Here is a 25618-nt window from a genome sequence, read left to right on the forward strand (position 1 = left end):
TATAGGAACACTGTAGCTCGCTCTCCTATGGGGCTCTTTGGGCACTCAAAAAAGGAAATTTGGAAATCTATAGTATTCATGGGCATGTTGGGAGTGGGGGGTGGACCTTTATATTGAAATGTTGGAGGGTAACCATAAAGGGCATTGGCAGCCATATTTGTTGTAACCCGGCATTCCTAGAGAAAGATACAGCTAAGAAATAACAGGGTGATTAGAAAATTGACAGAAAAGTACCATTTAAGGGATCATGTCTACTAGTGTATATCTATCTTATATAATAGGAGTAGCTCCAAGCTCCTGACCCCCAGTATTAAATCTGCACCAGCAGCCCCAGAGGCAGACATACCATATGTGCAATTTGTACTCCTGCACAGGGGTCCAATAGGTAAGAGTTCCAAAAAATATTAATCACCTATTTAGTCCCTATATGGGACTGACGGTGATAGACAGATAAGGATGTAGCCAAGTTAAAGTTTCTTGTCACTGTGTATTTAATGCGTTAAAAGACAAGATAAAGATGGCGACATCTGTACATCTTCATCAGTCCCTTAGAGAATAAATGGAGCGGTAGTGCACATGCGTGACCACCACTTCATTCAAAATGGCGACATGAGACCCTCGTTCTAGTGATCTCTGGGGTCCCAGCGGCCAGACCCGTAGTGATCATACATTTCTCACCCATCCTGTAGATTGGATATTTGGGTTGGATTTTCAAGATAGACATGAAGTACATTCGGTACTCTATGCTGGCTAGTTGTAGAGTATAGGGTCCATATACTAGTCTTGCACAGGGCCCTTATCTGCCTATTTGCTCCACTGACCAGTCCCCCTTCCCCCCAAACTTTCCATTCGCTTTATACTACTGCAGTGCTCTTTTGTGGCAAAGGGGCTTTTGTACCTTAAAGGCCCCAGTGTCCAGGTGTAATACAACCTCTAAACTATGACCTGATGCATGAAGCTGGCGAACTAATCTTTATATCTATCCATCACCTTGGTCTGCACACAAGACTGCAGATCCACTACTTCGTATATAGTATCACTTGAGGGATTCTAGTATTGATTGAACTTGTATTATAAAACTTTAGAAATGGACTCCTCAGTAAATATACCTCATATCAGAGGGGATTACAAATAATAGAATCTGCCATATTCAGGTACCAGATCCAAGCTGCAGGATGTTTAAGGAAATTGTATCCACTTAAAGAGCAATATACCTCCAAGTAGGATGGAAAAATCTGAATTTATATAATGTCGGGTCTTAAAGAAAAGCCACAGAGAGAAATGTTGTTTTAAATGTTGGTCTCTTGGCATTCTAAGGTTTTTTGGTTCTTCATCACACAAGGTGCAGGAATAAAGCTTGATGATTAATGGGCCGCTCTTGTAATGCATAAGGTCAGGTCAACAGCGCATGACAAACAGCGACAGAACATGAAAGAGACATATTTTCTATTCCCTTTGAACTTAAACACCAAATCATGCAGTAAATTGCAGCACTGAGTGTTATTATAGGACGCTGAGTGGTAACTCCACCATCTGTATAGAGTTTGGACAATGGAGGTCATGCATTCAATGGAAAAAGGCTAAAGAGAAATGGAATATTTTTGCTTAGAATCCTAAAATAAACTTTAGAGTCCCGCTACAGCTGGTCAAGGCCGCCATTTAATTAAGACTCTTGAATTTGTTGAGGGTTTCTTGGAATTCTAGTAATCCAAGGGAGAGAGAACTAGTTGAAGGATGTAAGTAGATGTAATTATGTTAATTTCCAGAAGTCAGGCATACACTAAGCCCTTGGAGGAACTTTGCAAAAAGTCTTAATTATTATTATTATTTTTTATATTTTTTTGTTTTGTGCCTACAGCACCTATATCAGACCTATATGTTTCCATTGTAACATACAACAAATAAATTCTTTGTGGCCTGATCCTGCAGTAATATTGCCATCTTTCTTTCCCTTAATTGTTACTACTTGGTAGGTTAGCAAGAAGTAGGGGACAGATAGATATTATTGAAGGATCAGACTACGCAGAGTAAGATTGTAGTCTGTTACCATGGAAACATATTGTTCTGTATAGGAGCTGTAGACACAAAATAATTTAAGTAAATACTTGTATTCTCCATAAAATAACAATTCTGGAACATCTTTTCTTAGAACCCTGCGTTCTGTACCTGTGTTATTCCTCCTAGAAATTTATGAAAAAACTTGATAACTGGGGGTTAATGTTCCACTTGTCAAAGGATTGTGTCCCTTTAAAGTCTGACTTTGACAGCACCGATTGGACTGCATCACAATATGTAGCGGGCACACTTCCAACTGGTAAAACCCAGTTCTTAATTTGTTTTCTAAGAGGAATAACAGAGGGACAAAACAACACAGAGTTCTCTAGAATTGTTATTACTACCTGCCTTCACTACTACTATAGGTAGTTATAGGTTGTAGTAAATAGATATATTTTTACATTTGCTAATAATTATTAAGCAAAATATGTAAAATTTCCCATAAACTAAAATCATCATTATTAGTATCATATAATTTCCTTTTGATGATACTCAGTCCATAAAAAAATTCCATCCCTCGTATTTACTGTCTTCGTATCATCTCTTTTTACAGTATAATGAAGAAATTCAATACGTAGAACCATGTCTGAATGGAACGTTAGTACAAGCAGACAGAAACAACAAAGAGGTAAGAGACTAATTGTATAGAGAAATGGAAAGTGCATTCATTACTTTCAATAAAGCCGCATACAAAAGATAACAGTATGTCATGATGTGTCTTGCTAGAATCTATTGACAGAATACTGTGCAGTACCTTAATTTTTAGAGCATCTCAACACTAAAATCAATGTTACTTTAGTTGTCCTCTTCTGTCAAGTTGTTAACAGGATTGTCTGATGATGATTACCCCCTTTAAAATGAAGCCGGCGCGGTGATCAGTTTATCACCATAGGTCCGGCTTCTCTTACACCCCATGATTAGCTATGGTCGCAAGGAAAAGCCATGTCTGGCTATATATTCCCTCTACAGCGGTCACTGCAGGAGAAATGAAGTACTGCATGCAGCCATTCAAATGAGTCTGCTCATTGGGGCGTTGTAATCTAGGGACCCTCCTCTATGACATCCATATTGTCCTGAGACCACCTCTTTATAAATTCTATTTCCAGGTAATGTCTGTTTTGTTTTTTTAAATTGACTGACAACCAGTAAGACCACCATTACAGTTTCCACAGTGGTCATCATTTAATGGCAAACTTGCCTAGTTACTGTTTAAAGGGGTTTTCAACAATATATATTAATGGGATATTGGTTAGTCTGACCATAGTATAGGTAATGTGTTGCGAACTGCAACACAGCTTTGTTCTAGGCATTAGTGGGGTCCCAGTGGTCGGAAACCCCCACCAATTAGACATTAATGTCATATCTAATCCTAGATCTAACTATCACACTTGCGTCAAGGTTTCCATTTATAACGGAAACCCGGACGCAGAGCTTCATCCATGATACGCTGGATACCACCGCTGCCGAAAAGACCCCAATGACTTACAATGGGGTCCACCATGTTCCGCCAAGAATTCCGTCATTTTGACAAGAAAAAAGAGCTGCATGCAGCCCTTTTTCCCAGTGAATTTGACAGAATCTACGAAGGAGGCTCTGAACAGAATCTTCGACGCAAATGTAAACATAGCCTTGCTGTCATTTGAGCTCCCATAATGCACTGTTCTCTGGTAACTAATTAAGCAGAATTCTGAATTTACCTTTTTTTGTGTGAATGTCCAGTTGGACATCATGTAAAAAAAAAACAAAAAAAAAAAAACAGGCCAAAATAAGGAAAGCAATTTCTATACAAAGTTCCACAAGTTGCTAGGTGGACTTAAACTGGGGAACGTTGCAAATGACATTCAAGATTGGGGTGCTCCTTTAAAGGCATTGTATACTAAAAACAAATATTGTCAAGAGGTCTAAAATAGAGATGGAGTACAACAGGCAATATTAATAATATACACCTGACCCATTCTGCGTTTGTGCAGAGAACATGGGTCTGTAAGGGCAGATATGGAGCGTTTATCATATAGGTGCCTCTGGACATAGAAGAAAAATTCCTGGAAATGACAAAAAAAAATATACAGCCACATACCTGCAAACTATCACATTTTTCAGAAGAATGTCCAGCACACTGGACCACGAGAAAGGCTTGGTTCATATAGATTTGCATTCAAATTGGTAATTCAGGACAGAATAGGGACGGCCCTTAAAAATATCACATGATTTGGGATTCAAATGTAGGTAAGTATACAAACCCCACAAGCGGTGCTTAGAGGCAGAATCAATATACTTTCATTCATTCCATGATTCCTATGATGGGTCCATTTTCAAACACATCTCAATGAATCCTAATGGATCCCATTGACTTATAGTGCCAGTGTCAACATAACCTTAGGGTCAGTTCACACGTTGCGTAAATACTGCGGTTTTTCCGCAATGGATTTCGCAGCGGAAAAACCACAGCAAATGCAGTATCAGCAGAGTGGATGAGATAGAACAAATCTCATCCACACGCTGCGTAAATTCTGAGCGGAAAAAATGTTCAGAAATTGACCGGAGGTGCGTCATTTATTCTGCAGCACGTCAATGATATTTGCGTAAACACTGCTTATTTGTTGGGGGTTTTCCCCATAGAACTCAATGGGGAGATAAAATCCGCAAAACAAATACCAATTGTTGCGTTTTTTTTGCGGCGGGTTCACAGCTATTCCCCCGCAAAAACGCAACTCAGGAAAAAAATCTCATACTTACCCAGAAGTCTGTGTTCCTCCCTCCAGAGCAGCCTCCTGGGATGACTTTTATTCCATGTGACCTCTGCAGCCAATCACAGGCTGTAGCGGCAGTCACATGGGATAAAAGTCATCCCAGGAGGCCGGCCTGGATGACGTAAGAGGGACAGCCTCCTGGGATGATGTTTCATCCCATGTGACCACCGCTGCAGCCAATCACAGGCTAAGAACGGCAGTATTCGCAGTGGACATTCCTGGTGAAAAACTGTTTGGTGCAGTTTTTCACCAGGAATTCCGTGCGCTGAACGGCCCGCATATGCTGCGTGCTTTTATGCAGCGTATCCGCCCCATGTGAAATCAGCCTTAGCGTCTATCTCCAGCACTTATTATAGGGATAATTGTGGGTTAACTTGCTGTTTTACATTTTTAAAATTTGTCTTTGTATTTACCCTCAAAATCTTTAATCTTTGCTGTACAAATTCCCTTTTGTATGCCTTGCGAGCACAGTATCAGCCTCGGGAGTATGCATTTTCCCTTTAAGTAACTTGACCTAACATTGACATTGTGCTTCGCCTGTGAATTTGCCATCAATTGTGACATAATGTTCCCTATCTCCCAACAACAGATGGAGTCTTCCCTGTGTCACACTGATTTTTTTTCTACAAGTTATCTTAACTTTGTCTTTGTCTTTTCTTTTCTTTTTTTGCATGACTTGAAGTTGTTTGACAAACAATGAATGGAAAATGCTACACGTCCGGTTGGGATATATTAGGCAGTATAGAAGGAATTGATTTTTCATGCGCCCTAATTTAAAGGGCCATATATTTTATCTATACTGTTTGACAATTGACTTAATTTTCTTTAAATCTTTTTTAAAATTAATAAAAATTTAATAATACATGATTTTAATTCTTTATGTTTTTAAATGGAAAAAAAGAAAAACAAAGGTATACATAAAAATCCAAAACATTGATAAAACCTTCTGTGGCCAGGTGATCTAACTTAGGTCTTTGGGCAAATGGATATACAGTACGGGCTCAGCTGTCTCCATAAATCCCATAGAACTGAATGGAGAGAGCCACGCGGCCACCTCTTCATACATTCACCAGATAGGATGGGGTCTGGTGAGCCCCGTAGGTTCGGTCCTAGAGATGGGATCCTCATCTTTCAGACATTTGTGGCATAGCCCGTGGACATGTCATTAATGTCTATGTTGGGAATACCCCTGTAAAGGATCTGCCAGGTACTACGTCTGTGTATACGCCCGGGATTAATCAATCGACACCTGAGGCCAGACCTCTTAGACAGACACCAGCTCCCTCACCCATCTCCGCCCCTGTGCTTACTTCTCTAGGAAGTTTTCGCCCACGGAGAGTAACTATGATATTGGCAACCGCGAACTTTTAGCCATTAAATGGGCTTTTGAAGAGTGGCGTCACTTCCTGGAGGGGGCCAGACACCAGGTAACGGTCCTTACTGACCACAAGAATCTGGTTTTCCTAGAATCTGGCCGGAGGCTTAATCCTAGACAAGCTCGTTGGGCACTATTCTTTACCAGATTTAATTTCTTGGTTACCTATAGGGCTGGGTCCAAAAATATTAAGGCTGATGCACTGTCACGTAGTTTCATGACCAATCCTCCTCCCGAGAAGGATCCTGCTTGTATTTTACCCCCTGGTATAATCGTTTCTGCCACTGATTCTGATTTAGCTTCTGACATCGCGGCTGATCAAGGTTCAGCTCCCGGGAACCTCCCTGGGGACAAACTGTTTGTCCCCCTGCAATACCGGCTAAGGGTACTCAGGGAAAACCATGACTCCGCACTATCTGGTCATCCTGGCATCTTGGGTACCAAACACCTCATTACCAGAAACTATTGGTGACCTGGGTTGCCTAAAGACGTTAGGGCTTACGTCGCCGCTTGTGAGGTTTGTGCTAGGTCCAAGACCCCTAGGTCCCGACCTGCGGGCTTATTACGTTCCTTGCCCATTCCCCAGAGACCTTGGACTCATATCTCCATGGATTTTATCACCGATTTGCCTCCATCTCAGGGCAAGTCGGTGGTGTGGGTGGTAGTAGACCGCTTCAGCAAGATGTGCCACTTTGTGCCCCTTAAGAAACTACCTAACGCCAAGACGTTAGCGTCTTTGTTTGTTAAACACATTCTGCGTCTCCATGGGGCCCCAGTCAATATCGTTTCTGACAGAGGGGTACAATTTGTTTCCTTATTTTTGAGAGCTTTTTGTAAAAAGTTGGAGATTGATCTGTCCTTCTCCTCCGCCTTCCATCCCGAAACTAATGGCCAAACGGAAAGGACTAACCAATCCCTGGAACAATATTTAAGGTGTTTCATCTCTGACTGTCAATTTGATTGGGTCTCATTCCTTCCCCTCGCCGAATTTTCCCTGAATAACCGGGTCAGTAACTCATCAGGGGTCTCCCCGTTTTTCTGTAATTTCGGGTTTAACCCAAGGTTCTCCTCCGTTTCTCCTGGTTGTTCCAATAATCCCGAGGTAGAGGACGTTCATCGGGAACTGTGCACAGTCTGGGCCCAGATTCAGAAGAACCTAGAGGCGTCCCAGAGCGTACAAAAGATTCAGGCTGATAGTAGACGTTCTGCTAACCCCCGGTTTGTCGTCGGGGATCTGGTCTGGTTGTCGTCCAGGAACTTGCGCCTTAAGGTCCCGTCCAGGAAGTTTGCTCCCCGATTTATTGGAACTTATAAGGTCATTGAAGTCCTCAACCCTGTATCCTTCCGTCTGGAGCTGCCCCCATCCTTTCGCATACATGACGTCTTCCATGCCTCCCTCCTTAAACGCTGCTCCCCGTCCTGGTCCCCCTCGAGGAAACCTCCTGTTCCCGTTCTCACCCCTGAGGGTGTGGAATTCGAGGTGGCCAAGATTATGGGCAGTAGGATGATCCAGGGCTCCCTCCAGTACCTGGTCCATTGGAGAGGATACGGGCCGGAGGAGAGGACTTGGGTACCTGCTCGAGATGTTCACGCTGGGGTATTGATCAGGAGGTTCCACCTTCTCTTCCCCACTAAACCGGGTCCTCTTAGTAAGGGTCCGGTGGCCCCTCATAAAAGGGGGAGTACTGTAAAGGATCTGCCAGGTACTACGTCTGTGTATACTGCCGGGATTAATCAGTCGACACCTGAGGCCAGACCTCTTAGACTGACACCGGCTCCCACCAACCAGGGTGGCAGGCTCAGGAGTGGGAGAGCCTATCGCGGCCTGGTCAGTCGGAGTTAGCTCCGCCCCCTTCCATTTATACCTGCCGTGTTCTCTTCCTCAGTGCTTGTTATTCTTCTTGGATTCCTGGCCCCACTGCTGCCTTGCTCCAGCCTGCTTCTGCCGTGCTTCTGCCTAGCTTCAGTTCCGCTTATCTTGCTTCGCTTTGCCCCTGGCTTGCTTCCTGCTCCGTGCTCTCGTTGGTATACTCCACTACATCCTGATCCTGACTGACTCATTCACCGCTCCGTTTCCTCGCGGCGTTCCGTGGCCTACTGCCCCTTCCCTTGCGTGTTCCCTGTTTGTACTCCCTTGCACTTAGACAGCGTAGGGACCGCCGCCAAGTTGTACCCCGTTGCCTAGGGCGGGTCGTTGCAAGTAGGCAGGGACAGGGCGGTGGGTAGATTAGGGCTCACTTGTTCCCTTCACCTCCTTCCTGCCGTTACAACCCCTTTAAACATAAAGCCCATCCTTAGGAAAGACCATCAATGTTTGATCGGTGGAGGTCTGATCCCTAGTCCGGTCCCCTTTATTATTTCCACACACACAGCGACTTGTATGTACGGGGGCCTGTGCCTGGTACTGTAGCTCAGTCTCATTCAACAAAATAGTGATGCCCTATCCCTAGGATAGGCCATTAATGGTTAAATCCCGGAGAACCTCTGTAAAAGATTTTCTCAGCTAAAGTCGTAATGATATCCGCTACTTTTTGTTGCTGCTCATACAACTAATCTTACTCCCAGTCTGTGGTGTCTTTTTTTTTTTGTACCTTCCTGACCTTCCCTGTCTTATCTGAACTTATTTAAAATGGACATCCAGCTTTACAAAATGTTCAAGAGATCATCAGGAAATATGATTAGGAGCCGCTTATATAATATAATATGTAATTAGCCTAATCATTGCCTGTTTCTTTACTACGGAGAGCTGACCCTCCATTTCCACACACTACTTGACCTGAATAGGAGCTGTATATGGATCAGATGCTCTAATAGGGGATTTTGACAAGTAGCTGTGTAATGGTTCAGACTTCAGAGAATCAAAGCTCAGTGGACAATGCTCAGAATAATACCGTTGACTGATATGTTTGAAACTTGGGGTATGCTGTAATTCAGCCTATCGTATTATTTGCAGCAGATGCCACATTATCAACTTTTCAAGATTTATGACTCATATTAATCTGGAGGTAACAATAAAATTAATAGATCGTTTAAGGGTCTTTCAGAGCTTCAGATTTTTTTATGGATTTTTTAACCATTGCAAGACTAAAGAATTTTACTGTGTCGAATACAGCCCTAAATTAGTCAACTGGGCAATATAAAATTGCCACATAGCTGTATTGCTTAGACTATTCAAGTTGGTAATAGAAACAGGGAGAGAACCTCCAGCTCACCGGTCTGCGTCTCCAGCAGCGTCAGTCGGATCCCCGCGACGGCCCGCGGTATGGAACAGCAATGTAGGAGAAAGAATGATCCAGCGCTGATGGTAGTTTAAAAGGGAAATGAGAGTCCCATGTTTATTGAAGAAAGATCTTAAAATCGGGAGGGAGACGCAGTCCCAAGGTGCAAGTAGTCAGGGTAAATACCCCAGCCTACGCGTTTCGAACGCAATCATGCCATGATTAAGAACGCAGATCGCGTTCGAAACGCGTAGGCTGGGGTATTTACCCTGACTACTTGCACCTTGGGACTGCGTCTCCCTCCCGATTTTAAGATCTTTCTTCAATAAACATGGGACTCTCATTTCCCTTTTAAACTACCATCAGCGCTGGATCATTCTTTCTCCTACATTGCTATTCAAGTTGGCACTGTTCGAGGTTTAGATTATGTTTTTAAAATTGTCTATATGGAAATATTATTATAGTCAATGCATATAGTCATAACTCAGGGCTCCTACCATGTTCCACACAACTGGGAGAAGCAAGCCACATGTAGCTAATCAAGAGCCACATTAGCTTAAACAATCCGACAGACCTTGTCTACTTTTTACAACATGTGAAGAGGATAATTTTGTCTGCTATTGGGAGATTCTGAATTAGTAGAGAGGTTTTCCCCAATCCAAGACCTTCATCCATTCGCCAGAGCGAGAGCCGATACAAATTATATATATTGCTCTAAAATACCCTACATGGCATGCATTACATTGACAGTCAACTGATTTCAATGGGATATGTGTAATACTACATTCCTCCTGTGGTGGTGCTGCAGCGCAATTGAACAGATCCCACACAGATTACAACTGATCGCTGGGGTTTTCAGTAGCAGGACACCCTGTCAGTGGACAAAAGAGAGATTATCCAAAGTGGACTACCCCTTTAAGTACTCAACTGTCTGACACTAACATAGTTTAACTCTCTTATTTAAAATCTTAGTCCTCTGGAAAGTATAAAATGGAGATTGTACTGTATTTAAGTTATAGCACATGCTCCATTCACACTGTAGAATAAATGCTAGTATTTGTAAGATGAATGAGCATTAGCTTTATGGTATCCTTTATCGACGGCTCTGTAAAAATGGGAAATCTTTCAGCAACTTCTCCCTTCAGACGGAACATTCCGAAAGTGCCTTGTAGCAAGAGTGTTGATTTCGTCTGTAACAGAGGGCTTTGTAAGTCACATGATATTTGCTGAAAATACCTCAGCACCTTTCATCGTAGTTTAATATGTTTCATTTGTCTGTACTTTTGATATATCTCTGAATACCATTGAAAATCACAGCTGTGAAATTATTTCCAAGAGCGGCCAAATCATCCATAGGTTTCTCCGTCACAAGCAGTTACCTACAGCATTTGCCGGCATACAGAGACATTACACAGAGTCCTTGTTTATATTAGATGGACGTAAATGGAAACTGGAGATTTCAATTGATCTTTACTTTACCGGAACCTTCATTTCAAAGGACAACGGAAAAGACTGAAATAAAACTGATGAGGACGACATGAAGACTGGGAACATGTCATTAACTCATCATTTTCTCGCCGTCACGTACCAGCATCTGTTCGCTGTTGAGCCTGCAAGCAAAGAACACGGGTTCATTAAAATTCATAGTCCGTGAAACCCATATTGAATACAATTTTGTACACAAAACAAATTTGAACATTTTATTTGATACATTCCTACAGTACACTGAACACTTCTTCACATCCATTCCTGAGAGACATAATGAGGTGGGACGTTATATATCACAGCCCTCTGTCACTCTTCAGCTGAACATGGAATTAGTATAAGGCAGCAAATACTACATTGCCCATATGAGTGGCCAGAAGATACGCCGCAAAAATGTTTACTTTTTTTAGTGCAACAATGAATTATTTTTTTTATGCCGCAGTTTATTTGATTGAATGTGACCATTTAAAATAAAAATAATAGATCCCATAAAAAGGATTAGAACACATATTCCACATTTTCACTTTTTAAGGATACCATCATTGCCATGTAGTTTGCCAGTTGTTGGCAGGGGCTTAATAAGTAACCATGTGCAGTGGCGGATTAAGTAGACCATAGGCCCTGGGCTTAAACACCACCTTTCTGTGCGAGCGTTGACAAATGAGTATTATGATTCCCCTTGTCAAAGGTCTGGGTCCCTACATACTGACAGTCTCCAACCATCGCTGACAGTATCACACTGTGTATCACACATCCTCTTGACAATGGGAATGGAAACACACATTTGTCTTTTAGTCCTGGGTACACAAAGACTATTTATAGAATACAAGGATTTCCTATAACAGACATGTCAGGAGAGGGGACAGCTCTATAAATCCAATGACTTACAGGGTATTTCTTCTCTCATGGGAGTCGTTCTCTTTTCTTCTCTTCTCCATCTGACACAGACCGTTATGGCGACTTCTCCGGATGACTGCAGATTTTCCTGATGAGAAATCTTTGCCCCTTCATTCTGCAGCCATTTTCAGCGTCTATAGCTGAAACTAAACACCCTAAATTGTTTTATACCCCAGATCAAACCCCTAAGCAAATTAAGACCCCAGGCCCATACATTAACTCAGACCAATAAATTCAGTTCACAAAAGGGTAATTAAACTTTTAAAAAACTTTTGGCGCTTCATAGTGATATGATATCTCATAGACTTTCTATTGAGCCCATACACCACTTGCTCGGCTATAAGAGGAAAGACTATCAGAAACAAAGTGGCACAGCACTCACCTGAGCACTTCTGCTGCTTTGTTTTAGCGATTGGTGGGGTCTCAGTGCCCGGACCCCCACCGATCAGAACTTTTGACATGACACGATGACATAAATAAAATAAATAAAAAAAGTTTAGTTACCCTTTAAGCAGTCAGACACCCCTCCCCTTGCAGTAAAAATAACTCCTGAGGGCTATATGGGTGGATTATACTGCAAGGGGTGATCAGTGCGTCTGACTGACTGCTGAGTGCTCTATGGGAGGGTCTGAGTGTCTGACTCCTATGGCTCTGGGGGAGAGGAGTTATCCCCCCCATAGAGACCTCAGCAGTCATTTAGACGCTCTGACCCCCCCCCCCCTTGCAGTATTTTAACTACTGAGGGCTCTAAGGGGGAGATTATACTGCAAGGGAGGGTTCTGAGCATCTGACTAACTGCAGAGGGCTCTATGGGTGGGAAACAATTTCACAAACACAAATTTAGAAACTAAACACCCTATAAGCAATTGACAGTAACACCATACACTATATATTCAAACCACACACACTATATACACACACTACATGCCCACACTTAAACTATATAGACTTACATTATACACACTATAAACTCTATACACACACAGCACACACTATATAAACTTAGACTATATACAGTATACACACACACACACACACACACACACACACACACACACACACACTATATAGACTTAGACTATATACACTATACACACACACTATATATACTTACACTATATACACTATACACACACTCTATATAGACTTACACTATATACACTATACACACTATATAGACTTACACTATATAGACTTACATTATACACACAGCACACACTATTTACACACTATACAATATATACACTATACACACATATATGCAATATACACACACTTACACTATATACACTTACATTTAACACACTATAAACCCTATACACACACACAGCACACACACTATATAGACAGATTATACACATGGCATACACTATATAGACTTACACTATGTTCACTACACACACACACACACACACACTATATAGACTTACACTATACACACACAACACTTACCAGAGCCCCGTCCCCTGCGGTGCTTGTGCTCTGGCAGCCTCTAGGACCTTGATCATGTGAATGTGATGTCACCACCGGTCCTCCACCTCCTACTTGCTGTCTTGCCGTTATCAAGCAGCTTCTGGAGGTTTAGACAGACGGCACAGTGCACAGCAGCACAGTGGAGCAGACTGTCAGGGAGAGAGACTCCAGCACCTGCCCATCACAATCTCTGACAGTCTGCTCTCTACAGCTGATGTGCTGTGCCACCGACCCCCTGTTCCCTGGCCGCAATTGACTCCCCCTGAACATGCTCCACCCCCCTTCATCAGCAGGTGGGACCAATGACTGCGAGAATGCGGCCGGCAGCAGCCCTGGATAGTTTTTTTAAACTTATGTGCGGTCTGGGCAGCCATGGGTCCCCTGGGAGGCTTGGGCCCGGGCGGCCGTCCAAACCGCCAATATGAGGATCCTCCACTGACCATGTGGTCCCATAGCAAAACTTGGAATAAGGGCCGACTCCACCATGATCATTTTCAGCAGCGAGTTTATGAAATTTTTGCCATCTTTCCTATGAATCTTTTACTCTGTTCCTTGAACTACTAGTGATCTGCATTACATTTTCCAACGCCCTTTAACTCTCTCTAGATCATCTATAGCAATCACTAACTACACCCCAACTCTGGAGCTGCTCTGTCTGCTACCCTGGTGGTTTACGCCCCCATGGTTGGTTTGGGATTTCCGAAGTGATAAGGAATAAACTCTGCTCAAATATTACATTACCTTTTTTATCTTTTTGTATCTTGTATGTTTTATAAGGCAACATTGTAAAAAAAAAAAAAAGGCCAAAATGCCACAAGTAAATCAATATTCTGCAAAGTTAAAGATGTACCTCGGGATGTACTATTATAATGCTATAAAAAAAATTAAAGATGTGTTCCCAGAATCAACAATTATCACCTATCCACAGGATAGGTGATAAGTGTCCGATCACTGGGGACCCCACCGATAAGACCCAACCCGATCACTAGAACGAGGGTCTCGAACCCCCTGTTTCTTCTCACTACAAGTCTGCACTGAGGAGAACTTTGACTGGAGCGACGAAAACGTATTACCGCTCCATTTATAGTCTGTAGAAGTCTGTAGCTGAGTACAGTGCTCGGCTGTTTCCGTCAGTCCAATAGACAATAAATGGTCATGCTCGACCCCACTCCATTCAAGGTCCTCCTTGCTGTAGGGGGTGCAGTGAGGAGAAAAGGGGACTTGGGACCACCCTTATTGTGATTGGTGGAAGTTCCACTGATAAGACACGTATCACCTATTCTATGGATAGGTGATAAATGTTGATCTGGTAATACTCCTCTAAATGAGTAATTGAATAGCTCTATAAATGGCTACTCCCAGGCTGCACTATAGACTGTCATGTGCATAATTTTACCTCACTGTAGCTTTACATGGAGAAAAAAGGATGGAGGAGGGTGAGGAAACCAGGGATAATAGTCTGTGTATACTTGTATGTAGTTTTGGTGACTCGGTGACTGAAAGTAGTTCTCCATAGCCTTTCTAATGGCTGATTATGGTTACAACTTCCTTTCCCCATTACAGTATGAAAAACCAATACCGATTAAAATTTTAGCAACGCAAATCATAACCCAATTTCATTTAAAAAATAAAGCTATAAATTAAAACATTTTTTTTGTACATTGCAACATATATCTTCATGATCTATCAAATGGCTTTGCTTGAAATTACAATTACCACAATCCGTTTTCAATAGCAATAAATACATTCAAAGCCATCGATCTAGAAATTCCATAAGCTGCAGAAACATAACAATGCGGCTGAGCTCACAAGCCCGGCAGAACTTGATTCCTATCCAGCTAAATGACAATCCATATTTTTCCAAGTGACACTTTTCATTTGCCGTTATGGTTTTTCACGCATCCTTGCAATGAATTACTCCTCTAATTATACAACAGTTCGTTGCTTTGCATATAATTTACTGACGTATTTGTTACTTAACACATTTATGTCCACAATTCTTATTTAGATACAATAAGTTTGTGCTTGCCTTGTGGCTATTGGAGTATTGAGCTGTTAAACCATGTTTAGTAAGTCAACGTGAGCTTTAAACTTCTCTAATGGCTAAAGAATTCTCAGTAGCTCATATAATTAGTGCAATAAATAGAATGATCTCTGATCAGTATTTATAAAGCTTCATTTTTTGTGCTTGTGTTAATAAAATTTCCAAGGGGTTATATGAGATTATAAACATGGCTGCTTTCTTACAGAAACAGCGCCGCTCTTGTGGTCTGTGAGTGGTATTGCAACCTCAAGTTAATGGGGATGAGCTGCAGTACCAGACATGAATGTATAGAAGATATTAAGTAAATGTTAATTTTGACATACACCAGTGATTTTTAAACAGGCGAAAAAGCAAATGTTCACAATTTGCTGCCAACTGTTGGCACCTTTTTTGTGGCATGAAAGAGCATGACAGATGCAAATTAAAGACAGATATTCGTGGAAATGTTGATCCAACATGTTGACATTTTTTGGTCGCTGTTAAGCACAGTCGGTATAATTGGTTCAGGATATATGACAGACAAGTAAGGATATATTTTTTTAAAAAAGATTACATTTAAAGGTGTATTCCCAGAATCAACAATTATCACTTATCCCCAGATTAGGTGATAAGTGTCTGATCATTGGGGGCCCCACTGATCACTAGAACTAGGTCCCGAACCCTATGTTCCTCCTGGCTGCAATACTGTAGTGAGGAGAACTTTAAATGGAGCGGAGGACGAGCATGTGTAGTGCCGCTCCACTCCAAGTCTATGGGACTGACAAAGACAGCCGAGTACAGTGCTCAACTATTTCCATCAGTCACATAGACATTAAATGGAGCGGCAGAATGCATGTTCTACCCACACTTCATTCAAGGTACCACTCGCTGTAGGGGGTGCAGTGAGAAGGAAGAGAGACTCAGGACTTCCGTTCTAATGATCGGTGGGGGTCCGTACGATTTTAAACATGCAATAAGGCAAATGTCCACCATTTGCTGCCAACCATTGGCACCTTTTTGTGGCATGAAAGAGCATGACTGAAGGTAGATATTTGCGGAAATTGATCCAACATGTTAAAATTTCAACATTGTCAAGTGCAGTCGTTGGTTTAGTTGGAAGGTCGTTCACAACATATGACAGACTGGCACCAGTGGGTATGTGCCAACAGTTATGACTTTCTAAACATGTAGGCAGAGATTCATCTGTTTGGGATTTTTTTATGTGTTGTATGAGTAGTCATGCAAAACATTTTCAACCCAAGTATCGACGACAAGTCTTTCACCACACGGCCATCTAAGATTTATAGTGTATGTACAGCTCAGTGATAGTACATTAGGTAATTTAAATATAAGTGAAATGGGCAATGATGATTGAAAAGTAAACTAATATACAATATAATACTCCAAACCCAAACCACCGTTTGTATAATCACATTTATATACAATAGAAGTTCACTGGTCCAGCGCTCAATAGTCCGGCCCAATTGCTGGTCCACCGTGTACATAAAAGGTAAATTGTCAGACTTGCTGATCAGACCTGGCGCCAGAAAACAGAATCTCAGATTTATATTCAAAATCTTCAATAACTTCTGCACTGATACTCAATAGACCCAAAGTTCTGACATTGGGATGGAAAAGTCTATTTTTCTCTCTGGCTCTTCCAGTGTCTGCCATCTTGTCCACAAGAAATTACTGGATGGACAAGAGGACAGTTAGATTTTCTCGGTCAGGGGCAGACTGAAATTGACTGGGTTCCAGGGCAACAAGGGTAATTGGCCATTTCCCACCCACTCCTTAGTTTAATTACAAAATGGAACTCCATGGCGGGAAGTAGTGGTTTAGTAGCTCCTGCCTACCACATGCACTATCATCATGGTCTGCAATGAGGGATTCCAGGACTGTCCTAGCCTGGAGAGCTTCCCTGTGAAGTGATGGGGTTATCTTCTCCTTCTCTGTACTACATACGGTAACCCGGGTTGTGAGCACCTCAACCCACATGATACATTGGTTTTATTTGCCGTTGTACATGGCTGATAATCTTGAACCAGTTGGAGTTTTTACATCCAGCTCTGTTGCATTATTTCTTACAAGTACTGATCTTGTGTTTTGACTATTTATTTTTGACTACTAGTTTTGTTCACTGATGAACCTGACAATTTTCATTGGAAACACATTGGAACGCAGTTTATTATGTCTATCATTTTAAGTCAATCAAAGCCACCTCTCTAGACATACTGATTTACTTTTCATCATTTACAACCTTTGTCTGGATGCTGTGGTATGTTTTTGTATGGGTATATATTTTTGATGGGTATCATTTTTTTTCTTCATTTGCGCCTACCCATTGTTGCGCACAGTTTGAAGTTTTTGCTTTTTCTATTTGTGCATTTGCCTATCTAGGTCCCACCTCTGTACCTGAATTGGCTAGGCCATTAATAGGGTATCTAGGGTACAGGTTGGAGGATGGAGTCGTCCCTTGAGTAGGGGCGTTATGAAGAGTGACCCGAAAGGGTGTACAAGGGTTTTTATTGTTCTCTCAACTCAATGAACAAAATAAAAAAAACCTCTCCCCACATCCTTATTATTTTTTGAATCATTATTTGAAGGGATAATAATTTTCCCTTTTTTTTTTTTTATCCCAATATATTAATTAAAGGTTACGTTATTTTTTGGATCAGCTGAATTTTTTCTGTGATTTCTTTTCTGACTAAATATTCACTGACTATACTTTTGGCCTGCCAAAGCCGTTATATTTCTTTGGTTTTGTGAGCAGAATTAGTAGCTCCGTAAAATGACCCTTTTACAGATATATGGTGCCGTTTGGCAGTCAGCCTTCTAATACTTTGTGCCCTTCGGCAGTGCTAGGTTGCCTGAACTGTCATTCCGCCTCTTCTATAAGGTTTCACTAATCTGATACATGGTGATACAAATGACTGTAATAAAATTGACCCACCATATCTATTTGTGTATGTTTGACAGGTGGTTGTAATAATTGTGCCAATAGACACTTGCACTATGTTAAATTAGGTATTTTCCCAAAGAATTATACTTATCATATGTTTTTCATTCTTCATTTTAGCACTTCAGAGAACACTTAGATAAACTTTCAGCCAAAGGAATCGGAATGCTAGACATGGCACTGAATGAAGCCTTTAATTTGCTGAATGAGGTTAGTATTGTGTCTTCACTTCTTTTATTAAAATGTTGATATTATCTTTTGTTTCATATACAATATATGTAATGTGTCTGACATATTTGACTTTTATTTTTCACAATAACACGATGTATTTGCATGCTCATATGGCAATATTAAGATTTACAGTAGTGACCGCCGATAGGTGTTTTCACGTCGGCCACTAACCGACTTTATGCCGATGCAGTAGCCTTTTTACGGCGCTGCTTCGGAACTAATAAACACAGCAGGGAGCAGGTAAATCTCCCTTCTTTCAGCTACCGGAGGTAGCTGCGGGTTGGGAGCAGACCTGCTTGAGCGGTGCAATCGATATCAGTGTCGATCCCTCTCGTTTAACCCCTCAGATGCGCCGCTCAATAGAGAGCGCTGCTTCTGAGTGGTTTTAGAGGGAGGGGGCTCCCGCTCCCAACCCACCGGCACCCTGCGATGAGTTTGCAAGGTGTCGGTGGTTACTATGGCAGCCGGAGTTCCAACAAAGGCCCCCAGGTCTGCCGATAGCTGATGCCAGAGGCATGGCCTAGCACATGCCTGTCCGTTTTACACAGACAGGTAGTAATACACTGCAATATAGAAGTATTGCAGTGTATTATAAAAGTGACTCCCCTTACAAAATGCTTTATAATGAAAAAGAATTAAAAAAATTACACGTATTTGGTATCACCACATCCGTAACGACCCCACTATAAAGCTATTGCATTATTTAAGCCACACGGTGAACACTGTAAAAAAAAACAACCATGCCAGAAATGCTGTTTTCTGTTCATCCTGCCTTAAAAAAAAATTTGATTAAAAGTGATCAAAAAGTGGCATGTACTCCAAAATGGTACCAATGAAAACTACAAGTTGTCCTGCAAAGAAAAAGCCCTCATACAGCTGCATCGGCATATGGCTCCTAAAATATGGCGACACAAAAACAAATAATTTTGAAAAAAGTAGTAAAACATAAGAAAGCTATATGAATTTAGTATCGCTGCTATCGTAACGACCCGCTGAGTAAAGTTGTCATGTTATTTATACCACACAGTAAACAGTGTAAATTTTAGGATGCAAAAAAAGTGTGGCGAAATTGCCTGGGTTTTTTTTTATTCCCCCCAAATCAAAGTTCATAAAAGTTAATCAATAAATAATATGTACCCCAAAATGGTGCTACTAAAAAATACAACTTGTCCCGCAGAAAACAAGACCTTATACATCTATGTTGATGCAAAAATAAAGAAGTTATAGCTCTTTGAATGCGACGATGGACAAACGTAAAAAATAGTTTGGTCTTTAAAGGGATCCTGTCATCAGCATCTTACCTGTTAAACTCGCCGGACCCCTCAATGGCCGCAGCTGTCCAGAGTTCATTCCTGTTCTCTTCTTTCCTGAAGTCCTCCTCTGTCAGTAAATATAGTCGTTTAAACTTTTCCCGCCTTTTATGGTAATTATTTTTCCCTCTGGGATGCAGCTTCTTAACCACACCCACTGCCACCACCTGTCTGGCCCTGACTGGCTAAGGAGCTGTCAATCAAAAAGAAGTAGGTGGAGTCCACTCTGAGATGCTGGAGGAATAAAAACCTGACTCTTTTCAGATGAAGATTTGACTCTTTTCTGCTCATTTGCATACGGTGTGGGACCACTGAAAAACGGAATACTAAAACTACAGAGCTTACTGAGAACATATTTATAGCTTAGATGACAATGATTTTTCACCCACTTTCACCAGGTATTGCTGGCTTTATAGCTAAAATGCTGGTGACAGGATCCCTTTAAGGTCTAAAATAGGCTGGTCACTAAGGAGTTAATTAGGTCCTATACTGTTACATTGCCTACAGAGCCTATAAAATAGAAGCTCTATCTTTCTTGTTTTGTTACCCTATATAGTAGGGGTAGGCAGGTGCCTTTTTGGTACAACAACAATGGTTAGATCCTCATCAGAAGTCTCAAGCACGAAAGCCTAGACGCACATACAGCCAGTAGATTTTCAGATGTAATCCCACCATAGCTCCACTCCTTATTATACTGACCCCACCTATACTCAAGGGTCAATATCCTTTTGAAAAGTATCTGTCACCTCTCCTGACATCTCTGTTTTAGTATCTACTTGTATTCCCCATTAAACAACAATTGTGGAACATATTTTCTAAGAACCCTGCGCTGTGTCGTTCCTCTGTTATTCCTCCTAGAAATGTATGAATAAATTGACAACTGAGTGTTAACATTCCACTTGTCAACAGGTGTGTGACCCTACACAATCTCACTCTGTCAGCACTGATTGGACATGATCAGTCTGTGTAGGGACAAACCCCAACTGGTAACACCCTGCTGTCAATTTATTTATACATTTTCAGAAGGAATAACAGAGGAATGGACCAACGTAGATATAAGTAAAGTTGCTCCAGAATTCATATTTTTGGGGGAATACAATCATTTAGTAAAAGAGATGTGTTAGGAGAGGTGACGGGTCTTCTTTAATTATTTCCCCTCAAGTTGTTGCAGTTAATAAAGGAATTTGCTGTCCATCAGTCATTCCACCAAAATATTCCTGACAAATATGTCTGATTTTTCTGCACAATTTGTATGACAAAGGAAGATGTATTTAGGCCTTTGTTTGTTTTTAAATGGATCTCAACAAATCCTAATGCATTGACTTTTAATTTTGTTAATCTGTCAAAACAATAGATTGGGGCTCTTTGTTTGTTATTTTTGGTCTCTTTTACCTTTGTGGTTTTGGTGTAGTATACGGGTATGTTCACGCAAAGTTTTTTTGCAGGCAGAAAATTCTGGCTCAAAATTCTGTTTGGAATTTTGAGGCAGATTTTGATCTGCCTGCACGCCGTTTGCTGCGTTTTTCGCAGCGTCTTCCTCTTGAGCCCATTGAGTGCCACTGGCAAAATTGCAGCAAAATACGCTTTCATTGCCTCCCATTGATGTTAATGGGAGGTCAGAGATGTAAACGCCTGAAGATAGGGCAGGTCGCTTCTTTTTCCCTTGCTGGAAAAAAACCGCCTCCGCCTCCCATTGAAATCAATGGGAGGCATTTTCGGCCGTTTTTTGGCCCGTTTTCTGACGCGGTTTCCGTGTCAAAAAACGTGTCAATAATCTCAGGGTGAACTGGCCCTTAGAGCAAGAGGCAAATGATGAAGCTCCTGGGCCCCAATACAAAATCTGTAACAGGGCCCTCCACTTACATTGTACAGTTAATAATACGGTGTCTTCATATGTAGCCGATGGGTCCCATCTGGTCCTAGGGCTCAGGTGCGACTGCCACTTCTGCGCCCCCTATAGCTGCACCCGATTAGAGCATACTGTATTTCTTTAAAGCTGGAGCATGCCCTCGTACTGTCAATTTGAGTTACTTAATAATAAAATCATTCATTCTCCTTTATATGTGGTAATACAGATGCTGTTTTCAACAGGTATATTTCCTAAAACAGTCACCACCAACCCACTATCACAGCATTAACTAAATGTTAAAGGGGTTTTCCAGTCCCCAAATATTGATGGCCTTACCTCTGAAGAGCCATCAATATGTGATCAGTCGGGGTCCGACTCCTGACACCCCCACTGATCAGCTGTTTTGAAGGGGTCGCAGTGCTCGTACGATAGCTCCTGAGGATAGGCCATCAATTTTTGGGGACTGGAAAACCCCTTTAAGACTTATGCCATAGCGTGAACCCAGATTATTAAGTGATAATGTTTGACTCCACTAGTCTTACTGTATAGTAATATAATCTGGTTAATATTATACTTAGGTTTAATAGAATCTATCATTTCTTTGCAGTTCAATCACACAGGAGAAGGAAGCATCTGCAGTCAAGCCATAATGTTAATTGCTGATGGAGCTGTGGACACCTATGATACAATATTTGCCAAGTACAACTGGCCAGACAGAAAGGTGAGTTAGTATTGTAAACCAAATCAATTAGGAATACATGAGATTGTGATTAAAAATTGTATTTGGATGTAGAAAAGCAATGCTGGAAGCGAAATGAACCAAGGTGGTGCAATGGTGGTCCTCGTGTCAATGAACAAATCCATAGTGAATTCAGACTTCAAAATAACCTATTTGTGATGCTAAACATTGGGGTTACCAATAACCAGTCACTAGTTGAACATTTTGACCAACATTAGGCCTATCATAACAGTGGTCTTCCGACTTTATGACTCCATTTAATATTATACTCTGGTGACCTGGTACCAGCCTTTCCTGAAGGCCGCCAGGCAGACACTTTATTAGGATATGTATGGTTGTGTTCAGACAGCACCAGTTTATTCGGGTGTTCAAGATAGGGTCCCAACCCAGTTATAGGTCAAGAAATGTATTCTGCACACCTTGATTGTATTCAACAAAGATTTTATTTCTTTAGGTAAATGCCAGTGGCTATAAGTGCAACGTTTCGGTCGTGAGACCTTCGTCGGGCACTGAGCCGTGCTGGGGACTGAATCAGCGATTGTATACCGATAATAGTAGCGCCCTGAAGAGCGGTAAGCCGCCATATTCAATTGCAAGCTGCGCTACTATTATCGCTATACAATCGCTGATTCAGTCCCCAGCACGGCTCAGTGCCCGACGAAGGTCTCACGACCGAAACGTTGCACTTATAGCCACTGGCATTTACCTAAAGAAATAAAATCTTTGTTGAATACAATCAAGGTGTGCAGAATACATTTCTTGACTTTATTAGGATACTTAATTATATTTTAAAATATTACAAATGTGACAAGTTTTCCTGTAGGCCGTTCAACTTAAGGGGATTGTGTGGTTTATGAAACTTATTTTCAAATATCCTCTTAGGGAATTCTGAGTTAAAGGGAACCTGTCAAGTAGAAAGTGCAATGTAAACTGTCGGCGGCGTGTTATAGAGCAGGAGGAGCTGAGCAGTTTGATATATAGTTCTGTGGGAAAAGATTCAGTATAACCTATCATTTAAATCTCTGCTCATTTTGGGCTTGGGAGTCCAGTGGGCGGTCCTACTCAGTCAGTGACAGCTATCTCTATACACACAGGTATACAAGAAAAGCTGTTAATCACCTAGTAGGACCGCCCACTGGACTCCTAAGCCCAAAATGAGCCGAGATTTAAATGAATAAATGACAAGTTATATTACATGTTTTCCCACAAAACTATATATCAAACTGCTCCTCATGCTATATTAACATGCTGCCCACAGATTATACTGCATTCTCATTGTGACAGGTTTTCTTTAATAAAGGGGCTCCCTCAGTTAGGATTCCATAAAATAGCTAGAGCACCGCGCAGCTCCAAAGAGCATCTCTTTCTCTCTTTCTGGAGCACCCGACATGTTTGTGCATTACACAGATGACCCACTGATTCCAATAGGCACCATGTAATTCTTCATTTCCCCTGAGGTGGCACTGTAGGGAAATGTACACTTCTGTTGTGTCCTGAAGATTACAGCTGATTGCTGGGGGTTCCATCAGTAGGAGACTCGGTCGTCAGATTTTTGTGGGACCCTTATATCAAATGGATTGTAAAAAGTGGGCAACCCCTTTAAGCTAATTTAACATGAAAAGACCCTATTACTAAATAAACATGAACCTTCACATTGCTGCTATAGCCTATGAATTATCTTGATGGATGCTTTCAAATGTCTCTTTCCACACAGACACAAGTCAACTCTATATGTTCAGAAGGGTTAACAACTGGTAATATTTCATTTTAGAAAAGACCAAATTTAACCAATTGGAGATTTCACATTTAAAGTGAACATTATTTCAAGTTTCCCAATAGCAAAATAATAGCTTATGATACAGGTGACAGGATTTTGATCTCAGACAGCTGTAGTCTTATTTTCCAGTCTCTTCTGCCATGTCATTAGTCAGTGCTTAGGGAACGTAAAGCCCAATCCTTGGGTAATACAATTCTACAGACTTTTGAAGTTGTAGACAGGTCAATGAAATCATCTTCAACGCTGGGAGGGGAGGAACAATTTTGGATTACATTGTGTGTGAAGCGTGATTAAAGAACATCAAAAGCAGTGACAGGGATAATTGGTGTAAGATGACAAATACCGGTCAAACAATTGTCTGTGATCTTTATTTTAACAAAAACCCACAAATAGAATGGCAAATGATTTCCTCTCATGGGAAGGGGGAAAATACGTTTACGGCTTTTGTGAGTGTAAATACCACAATGTATTGTAACTGAGGAAAAAAAATTTTAGAATTATTATTTACAGGATGTCCTCTTTTACACCGCCGTCTGTTAATAATAAACTCTTTAGACAACTTTTAAAATTACACAAAATTCAGCCAAGTGGATTTATTCAGTGGTGAGATACAAAAACAGCAGATGCGTTATGGCTTAGGACAAAGACAAAACCCTGTGTGTTTTGGTTCCTTCAAAATTACCCCTAGGCCTTGTTTGTAGTTTTGGTTATCTTTCATAATTTTTTGTTGTTCTTTTTGTTTCTTTTTTTTGTTCTTCCTTTTCTGTGGGCTCATTTTGTTTTAGCATTGAATGGAGAGTTCCCTGCATTACTAGGATTTAAAGTGCATGTTCTGCACCACAGTCTAGATTATAAAATGTACATGTTATCCACAGAGCGGTAACGTGAAGCTCATGGGCCTGAATGCATAATCCGTAACAGGACCCTCTGGTAGGCTTAGGATCTGGCAATTTAGTAAATCCCTAATACAACAGGTTCCAAAGGACCAGCAGAAGATAACCTCTTTTTCAGCTGACATTAAAGCTGATCTGACGCCTCAATATGCTGCCCTAGGTAAGGGCGGCATTTAACAGGGATAGGTCCGGTCTCCTATTAGCAAAACTGCACAAAAAATATTGTGATATTTGGCTACTAGGAGCTATTAAATAATACACCCGACTCATAGTTATGTCATGGAATTTAGGTGTTTCATTCAGTCCCATTGCCGCAGGTGTATAAAGTCGAGCGCCTAGCCATGCAGTCTCCCTTTACAAACATTTGTGAAGGAAAGGGTCGTTGTAAAGAGTTTACTGAATTCCTGTAATAGTATGTTAAATTTCTTCCCTCTTAGATATTCCACCATCAACTGTGAGTGATATTATTGTAAAATGGCAGCATTTAGGAACCACAGCAACTCAGCCACTTAGTGGAAAACCACGCAAAGTTACAAAGTGGGGTCGCTGAGTACTGAGGTACATAGTGCATAAAAGTCGCCGCA

General features: G+C 41.3%; 1 protein-coding gene across 2 annotated transcripts in view; it reads left to right on the top strand.

Moving 5' to 3' along the window:
- Positions 1 to 25618, top strand: part of CACNA2D3 (calcium voltage-gated channel auxiliary subunit alpha2delta 3) — a 753617-nt gene that overhangs the window by 341703 nt on the left and 386296 nt on the right. For both annotated transcript variants that reach the window (XM_075833901.1, XM_075833902.1), the window contains exons 9-11: positions 2609 to 2683; positions 18356 to 18445; positions 22233 to 22346. In XM_075833901.1, the coding sequence (XP_075690016.1) occupies positions 2609 to 2683; positions 18356 to 18445; positions 22233 to 22346 (279 nt within the window). The remainder of the gene's footprint in view (positions 1 to 2608; positions 2684 to 18355; positions 18446 to 22232; positions 22347 to 25618) is intronic.

Source organism: Rhinoderma darwinii, chromosome 7 (genome assembly GCF_050947455.1).
Source record: "Rhinoderma darwinii isolate aRhiDar2 chromosome 7, aRhiDar2.hap1, whole genome shotgun sequence".
Taxonomy (NCBI): domain Eukaryota; kingdom Metazoa; phylum Chordata; class Amphibia; order Anura; family Rhinodermatidae; genus Rhinoderma; species Rhinoderma darwinii.